Here is an 8,550-nt window from a genome sequence, read left to right on the forward strand (position 1 = left end):
ACACATCAGTTTAAAACTAGAGGCATTTTAATAAACTGGGTTCCCACCCACCTCTCTCAAAAAAGAGCAAACTCAAACCAACAGTAGAGGCAAAAGTGATTCTACCATGATCACTTGATTTTGTAATATTCAGCATTTAGAAAGTCAACATAAGAATGGGACTAACAGGCGAAACTGCATGATGATTACTGAATGAAATATTGTATTTTTTGTAAATGCCATCTGCTGCTTGTTTGGAATTGACAAATAATTCTGAAAATATTCCCTGAAATATTTCACAATATCTGTACCATTGTTCAGTATAGAACAGCATTTAAAAATATTTTCCAAGAAATACATACAAATTTGAATGGTGTTTATCACAGCAGTACTCCATACTGACATCTGTTTTGTGCTTTTTCTGTAGTTACTGTATGAAAAGGCAGTTATGTATTCAGAGTTTAGTTGCAAGCATATCCTTTATATCCACGAAGAACAGACATGTAGTATTTAAAAAAAGACATAGACAGGTAAATATTTAACAAAAAATGTCCAAAGGACACGTAATTTAAAAGACAGAATTTATTTTCTCAGGAAAAAAAAGGAACCAAACTGCAATATGTGTATCAGAAGCAGATACATAAAATAAAATATGGCAATGTTTCCTACCTATTGCAATTGCATATTTATAGCAATTTCAGGTAATTTAGGTCATACAGCTTAGGTACCATTGCATAAAAAGTGCTTCTCAATTCTATTGCTCTCTCATTCTCTTACTACTATTAATATTCTCATTTTCTATAGCAGAAAACAACAGCAAGAGGAAGACTTACAGGTAGCATACAACCTGAAGGCCACACCTTGCAGGGGGGCATCTTTATCATAGGTTAATACAAAAGGCTTCTCACAACTACCGTGTGTACTTTATACTAAGTAGTGAAGAGTCAGAGGTCCAAGTCTGCTTTGTCAGATTAAGAAAGGCTGTATGAAATTAGTGCCTCCAGAAAGTAGAACACACAGCAGAGAACTACATAAACCCTGTCTGAGCTATCTTAGTTTAGAAGACTGAGCCTGTAATGTTTCAGAGAATCTTAAGCTGTTGCTATTTCGTACATTAAAAAACTCCACAAATCTGAGATAAAGTTATTGCAAACGCAGACTTCTTCTGAGGATGCTGTTAAAAAAGCTTGCAATTATTAATTTTTCAAAAATAGCCATTTAAACCATTTTATCTTCCTAATTTTGAGATAACTCTTCTTTTCTTTATGGCATTAAGACTGACTAAGGTTGTAAAGGCAACGCCCATCTGCAAGATACCAGAAAAAGGACAAAACAGATGTAGTCACATCTAGCAGTATCTCTCTAAAATGCAACCAAGCAGACAGTTATATGATTAAATTATTTATTTTAACTTCCTGGTCAAGCAGTAAATCCCAGATTCATTCCCTTGAATGATTTTGAAGCTCAAATATTATCTCAGTACTTACTGAAAGGTTAGTGGTGTTCGGAACATACTGATCCTGTTCTCCTAGTAGTACATCAATCACAGGGTGCCTCCCATTTTTTATAATTATTTCTTTACGATTATCTTGCACAGTTGGTCTGCAAAAATGAAGAGACATTAATTTCATTATTTAACTGATTATTTAGAACTACTGCAAGTAAAGGCTGCAGGAGCATTATCTATGATGCAGATTTGTACGAAAGTATGAAGGGCAAAAATGAATTACTACTATCAAATATTTTTAAAGACCTTGGTTCCATACAGTTACAAGAAAACTTTAGCAGACTGGATAAAGAAATTTTAGAGTATTTTCTTCATGTTTTCTTTTTCAGTCCTTTATATGTAGTATAAAAGACTATTAAGAACTACAAAATACACAAGCAATAGCAAAACCCCCAAAATTGAGAACTATCTGCCTTCTTCCAACCACTGCACCAACTTCTGCAAAGTGACACCTTTTGCAGATATATTTCACATTCTCACAGTGATCTTGCTGATGAACTGGTCCAGCCTGTTCATGCATTAAGCATGGGGAGTAAACAAAATTGTCCAACCATGTATATTATGACCAATAGTACATTAAACAATACCAATGAAAGACTACAGCATGACAGAGCTATGACTCTCCTGTAACCATCAGCAGCTCTCATAATCTGACAGCAACTCCCAGATATGTAGGAGCTGTCAAACAGTAACTGTCTATAGAAAGACCTTACTAAGTTGAAGCACCGAAATGACAGTACCTTTTTAAAAATTAATATGTAAACTGTACTACTTATTTTCTTCTCTCATCTGCAAACAATTTAAAAAGTTTTGTCTCAAGCGCTTCCGCCTTAGCTACAATTTTTTCTGTGTGTCTACTAATACAACATTTATAATTCTCCGTTACATATCTCCACATCTGAAAACCTCCAAAAACTGCATGCTCTTCACAGAACAAAAAATGCAAAAGCAAGTTCCATTAAACTACAACTATGATTTCTTGTTATCTGCAATCCAGGTTTACTTTTTTGTCCTAAACTGAAGTGCACCATTCAATGAAGACATAAATGTGGTTTCACCTCTCAGCAACATTTTCCTACACTAGAAGTGCAACCACTCTCAAAAGAAGAACAGTTACTTAGGAAAATGGCAGCAGCTGAGAAAAAGAGAATACTGGAATAAAACTACAGTTTTGGGGTTTTTTACTAGAAATTAAGTAACACTTTGGGTGGGCTTTATAGGAAAAACAAAATGTGGGGAGTGTGGTTTTTCTTGGGTCAAAGAATGATGATGCAAAGCGATTAACATATAAGGAACACAAAACTGTGGGGAGAGAGGTGTAAGCTGACAGTAGTGGGAGGTTTTTATCATACAGATATTTCTAGCAGTTGTATAGCTGATATGAAACTAAGATGGAATCTGAGGCCTTGGAAATTCAACTCTTTGCTTGATGGGATGGGTAAGTTGTTTGGAGTTGCAATGGGATGTTCTGAAACGGAAGAACACATGCCTAGAGGAACTTCCTCCTGTAACTCTCCACTCTGCATTCAACAGAGTGAGATGACAGCTAAATGACCCATCTGTCATTTTATAACTATGCCCTCATCTTCAAAAATATTTCCTTTTTTTTTAACTGCTTAAGTCTCCTCCCACATAACTGTGAGACAGGGTGTGGTTTCAGGATGCCTTGAGCCTTGCTGACTGCTGGATCGGGTCTCAGACAACAGGGCCCACAAAAGTAGGCCCTCAGCCACAGTTTTTTAAAAGGTCTTCCCTGCCCCACAGTCCCACAATTAGACAACTACATGTCATGCAGTTAAGAGAGAAAGTCAAAAAAAGACAAAAAAAAAAAGAAAAAGACCAAAAGAAAGGAAATTGCTCTGAAATGCATAACATGTCCTTTAGTCAGGTACTACCTTTGCAGCAGCATTCCTTAAACAAATCCACTGCCTGCAGAGCGGATACTCAAACATGAGGTTATGATATCTAGGCTACCTACATTATCATCTTTAGGTATCTAACTCCTCTCCCCAAGAGTGCTGATGTTGTACATGATGTTGTACATCCATGTAAAGGATGAGTCTCCCAATACAGGAGATCCTGCAACATCTTGAAACTGTTAAGAGGTGCTTACATGTGTCCAACAACCCCGTGGTGCACCTGTGCTCCTGACTTTATGGCTCATTACATGCCTCACTTCATCCTCACTTAACTAAAAACCATTCCTCCAAAATACTTCAATCAGTTGATATGAAAGTCCCATCTCTCCTTCAGTAGCCCTCCAAAATGAATTATTGACACCTCCCCTGCAGCTGAAGTTTCACTGAGAAGTCTCCTTCCTGCCAGTTTATAAGCTCCAAGCCACTCTTTAAAATTCAGTGAATTATTTAAACTCTGCACCGTGAATTAACCAGATTTCAGTTTGTTTTCTCATCTGAGTATAAAGAAATAAGTGAGCAATTACTTTCAAAGAGATTTTGACAGAGGGACACTAGAACCCAAGAGTCCAGAAGTGATCAATATCATCTTTAATGCTGTATAAAAGCAGAAGCGTATCTAAGATGATCTCCCTTCATCCACATACACCCAATGCATGATTTGCTGTATTTCCACAGGTCCCAAACACTACTAATTCACATGGTTACTCTTAAGCAGTTACCTGAGTGCTTGCAGTGCATCCCTGGAACGACAACATTTAAAAAGTTACACACAGTACTTTTCAAAAGAGAATATGTGGGCCATCTGGCAGAGGGCATGGTGGAGAACAGTAAACCAACAGCCCTTGCAGGGGTGACTACAGTGAATCTCAGAAATAGTAAGTGCTGGCCTCCAGTACAGCACTGACCAAGCTGATGCAGCGTCCCCAGTGCCTCTGGGGATGGAGACCTCACGGTATGGAAGAAGGTATCCTAGTGAGACTGACTGTTTCCGTGTAGGTGCAAAAGATATGGGCTCATGAGCGGGACGAAGACCTGAGCTGCAGGGTGTACAGGCTCCAGGATCCAGTTCTGGACCAACATCTGGAGAAGCAGGACCTGAAGGCTCCCAGCTCCCCATCACAGAGAGCAGCGGCGACAGCCTCAGCAGCACCAATGTCTCAGGCTGCAGTGCCCAGCGTGCATTTCGGGCAGAGGGAGTTGCACAGCTCATCAGATCTAACACACAATCCTAGGTGAGGCGTCATCACTGCTCTGGAAGCTGGCACTGATATTTACACATTTTTTACCTGAAATACATCTTTGAAATATACCTCAACCAGCTTAGAATCTTAGTTATTAGAAATATATTGACTCAGGTCAAACTATAAACAGACAACCATAAAATATCAAATTTGAACCAGAATATTTACAGATTTGCATTAGGCCTAGAAGTGTTGCTTTGAAAAATCAGATTAAGCTGAAACTAATGTAAACAATTTTAATAATTCATTTAATCATACTACACATATTAAAATAAGATTTATTTTAAAAACTCTCTTATAATTTGCTATAAAATCCTAAATATAAATTAAAAATTCATTACCTGCAGTAGTCTCCTTGTTTAGCCACCTGGGCCAATGAGAACAGACAGTCAACAGTTGCTAGGTGACCAATCGCTTTAGACACAGGGTGATAATGTTCACTAAAATGGCTACACCAAAAAAGGGAAAAATAACGGGAGGAAGATAAGACGAAGAAAGTAATTTCATACAGATACAAATGTAGTGTCAAAATACACCCCATGCATGCTTCTCACAGGGCTCCTACAGTCTTTTAGTCTATAAATTACTCTGAATTCAAACCTCCCAGCAGTGTATTAAGTTACAATACGACGACACAATCTTAATCAAGACAGGCTTCACGTTCCCATTGTAACAGTGAGTTATTTTTAAGGACAAAAAAGCAGGCAAAATGAAATTCATTAGGTACGATATAAAGGGTCTGCAGTTGATCCCTGCTGCCTAAATGAGGTCTGTAAAAGCATCACTGTTTATCACAGTGGCAACAGAATCCCAACTGGCAATTCACTTCAACCATAAGTTACAGTACAGAAAAATAAACTAAAAAGTGCTTGAAGACAGGAATTGTCTACATTCTCATAAAAAATATGGTACCTACAACACATAGTTCAAGAATTCATTTTGCATTTATGGCATTGCTTTCCCAAGTACAATAATGACATTACCAGAACACAGTTTTCAGTAGAGCTCTCAAGAATTTCTTCTTTCCCTCTCCCAGTCTCAAATACACAACATGGATATAAAATCAGTAGGGGAGAAAAATAAAATAAATAAATAAATTGAGAGGTGGGGAAGAAGATCACTTTCCTACACATAGGTCCTTCCTTGTTGCATGCCCTTATCATACACTAGCTATTGAAAACATCAAAGTGAACATGAAAAGCTGCAGATCTAAGTGAAGAAATGTTAAAATAGGTCGGTCTAATCAGACTTAGATGGCTAATAGAGTGATAATAAATTATTTAACAGAACTATTTTTATAGCATTGCAAACACATCTGGAGAAGAGTGAATTGGAATGTTTTTCTAGTTTCAATCAAATTTACAGAATTTCTATGTTCCTACTAGGAGGGCTAAGCTAGTAGGCCATCAGTTATTTTGAGTGAAACAACTTCAGAAGGAACTTCTTAACTTTTTGCAGCGGGGAAAAAAAGCACAAAGTGAGCCAAATACCATTGCATGACATGAGGGACAATTTAAGTGGGCCTTCATGGAAGTAAAAAGAAAATAATGACAATTAGACACTGAAAGATTACAGGTATTTGGAAGTTTAAGAAACATTTTTTTGAACTTTCATTTTAAAGATCCTTCAGCTAAATAGTAAAATAACTCTATTCAAAACTGCTGGTCTCAGGACTCAATCTTGCCTTCAAATGCTTTAAATTGAAGAACAATATTTTAATTGACTATCTGTAAATTTGTTGTGGGCAATACAAATGAATTATCAACCTCTTTAAGAGAAACATTTTTCTTTTTCTGTTCTTACAGAAAAAATACAACAAAATAAAGTAAAATAAAAAGATAAAAACTCACTCTAAAAAATTTAGCCATTCAGCACTGCAGTCACGGATGAGCTGCTCCCGGAGCTGATTCAGATGTCTGTAATTTTCTATAATAAAAGGAGAGTGGAAACGGCTGACAGCTTTTGTGCTGGAAGAGAGAAAAGCCAAATAGGAAATCAAGGTTACTAAGCAATCAGTTACACCATCTACATGCAAAATTGGACTAGTTTTCTTACTTTCTGTAAGCTTTGAAAACGGATGTTTAAAAAAATTGTTCTTCTATTGTGGTACCAAGCTCTCTTGATTCCAATGATCTTTATTGTGAATGAAGTTATCAGTTACTGCGCCACTGCTCATTCTGAAAGCTGTTGAGATGTTTTTCACAAAATTCTGTTCAGCAAGATGCTGCACAAATGGATGACTTTTCTGTGACTGACTGCATTTACAATGAATTCTTAAGAAAATTTTCACTTTAAAAACTTCATGATAAGCCTGAAATAAACTCTGAAAATACAGACTTCTCTTCCTAGTCTCCATTTGAGACAATTGTTACTTATTTGCATAATTTCATGACGGACTCACTTTGATATTCCCAGGCACTGTTTTACAAAATGCAGATTAGCTGTAATTTGTTCTTCATCGTCTTCAATTTTGGGTAACCTCTGCACTTTTAATACTGAATTCTTGCATAAGTCAACAGAACACCACTTCAGAGTTCACCTTGACTATGCCTATTTCTGGTGAAAGATGTCTATGCTTATACATTATACGCCAAGCCTTGTAGAGAACTCAGCATTTACACAAACCCTCCACATTATAACATTAAAACATTGAAATAATAAAACAGATGACTGAAGTGAAAAAAGCCAACTACATAATTCAGTCCATCTCTCTTTCACCTACTGAAGAAGTAACCCAAAAGTATCTAAAATCATGCTAATGTAACACTAAGTACCAAAGCAAGCAATGCTTATCTGCATGAATCAGTAAAATGACATTTTAAATGCACTGAGTTTACTGAGATGCACAAACAGCTATCTGCATAGCTACCTTCACCTTTCTGAATAAAATAAGATCAAAACTTTGCCAAAGATTTGCATGTACAAACTACAGGCATAAATGAATCTAGAACATATCAGTACACATACTTTGAAAGACTGAGCAAGTTAATACAGCACACTGAGGATATATCATGTAAATATAAATGTTTTAAGAACTCTTTTTCAGTTTGGTTTTGCTTTCTTTTAAGCAAATTTTGTTAAGGCAATTAATCAATGTAATTTTGGTTGGTCGGTTTTCAGTTTTTAAAAAAAAGACACAAATACATACAGCAATGAAAATGTGTACATAATTAATTGTAATACCAAATACCACTTCTATTTTTCTTTTATATTAAAATACAACAAACTTCAAAGGCATTTTACATACCTACTAATCATAACCCAGTCAGATGGTACAGATGATTTTTGGGAATTCTTGACTTCTATCATAAACTAAAATAAACGGAAACGTAGTATTACACATCATAGGAATTTAGGAAGACTACAGAGCCATAATCATCATGTATCAACAAATCTGCATGCATCAGAGGAAATTGGTATTCAGCCTGAAGAGACTGAGCAGACCAAAAGCTGACACTCCTTTTTATCCAGAAGTGAAGGTTATGACATACACATTTTCTACTGAAAGAGCAAATCCTATCTTGAGCTGGCTTTGTGCCCTGCTATGTTGCTCTCCCATCTCTATCCTCCTGTTCCTCAACCCACTAACAAGTTCTCTTCATCTCCCTCTCATCAAGCCAAAACCAGACTAAAGATAGTAAGTTTTGCTTACCTTTTCCTGACTAGGCCTTGCAGAGAATTCAGCATTTACATGGACTTTACACTGTATACCAACTGTACGGAGGCTACTCCATACTAGGGGGACGTGCCTTCCTGTCTAGGGATCAGTGATTCATAGTGAGCCATGGTCACCTACATTTCACAGGTAAGAGCTTGAAATCTCAATGGCTAGAACTGTATTTGTAGTATGTTTCTTCAAGTTTGGATCAACTCAGGGGAAGTCATGTTTGACCAACCAGATAGC

General features: G+C 36.7%; 1 protein-coding gene across 1 annotated transcript in view; it reads right to left on the reverse strand.

Moving 5' to 3' along the window:
* Window positions 1–7,955, reverse strand: part of MSH3 (mutS homolog 3) — a 32,670-nt gene extending 24,715 nt beyond the window's left edge. The window contains exons 1-4 of the mRNA XM_009866929.1: window positions 7,894–7,955; window positions 6,497–6,613; window positions 4,988–5,095; window positions 1,467–1,581 (exon numbers count right to left, since the gene is read on the reverse strand). Coding sequence (XP_009865231.1) covers window positions 1,467–1,581; window positions 4,988–5,095; window positions 6,497–6,613; window positions 7,894–7,955 — 402 coding nt within the window. The remainder of the gene's footprint in view (window positions 1–1,466; window positions 1,582–4,987; window positions 5,096–6,496; window positions 6,614–7,893) is intronic.
* Between the last annotated feature and the right edge of the window lie 595 nt (window positions 7,956–8,550).

The sequence above is a fragment of the Apaloderma vittatum genome, unplaced genomic scaffold (genome assembly GCF_000703405.1).
Source record: "Apaloderma vittatum isolate BGI_N311 unplaced genomic scaffold, ASM70340v1 scaffold40883, whole genome shotgun sequence".
Lineage (NCBI taxonomy): Eukaryota > Metazoa > Chordata > Aves > Trogoniformes > Trogonidae > Apaloderma > Apaloderma vittatum.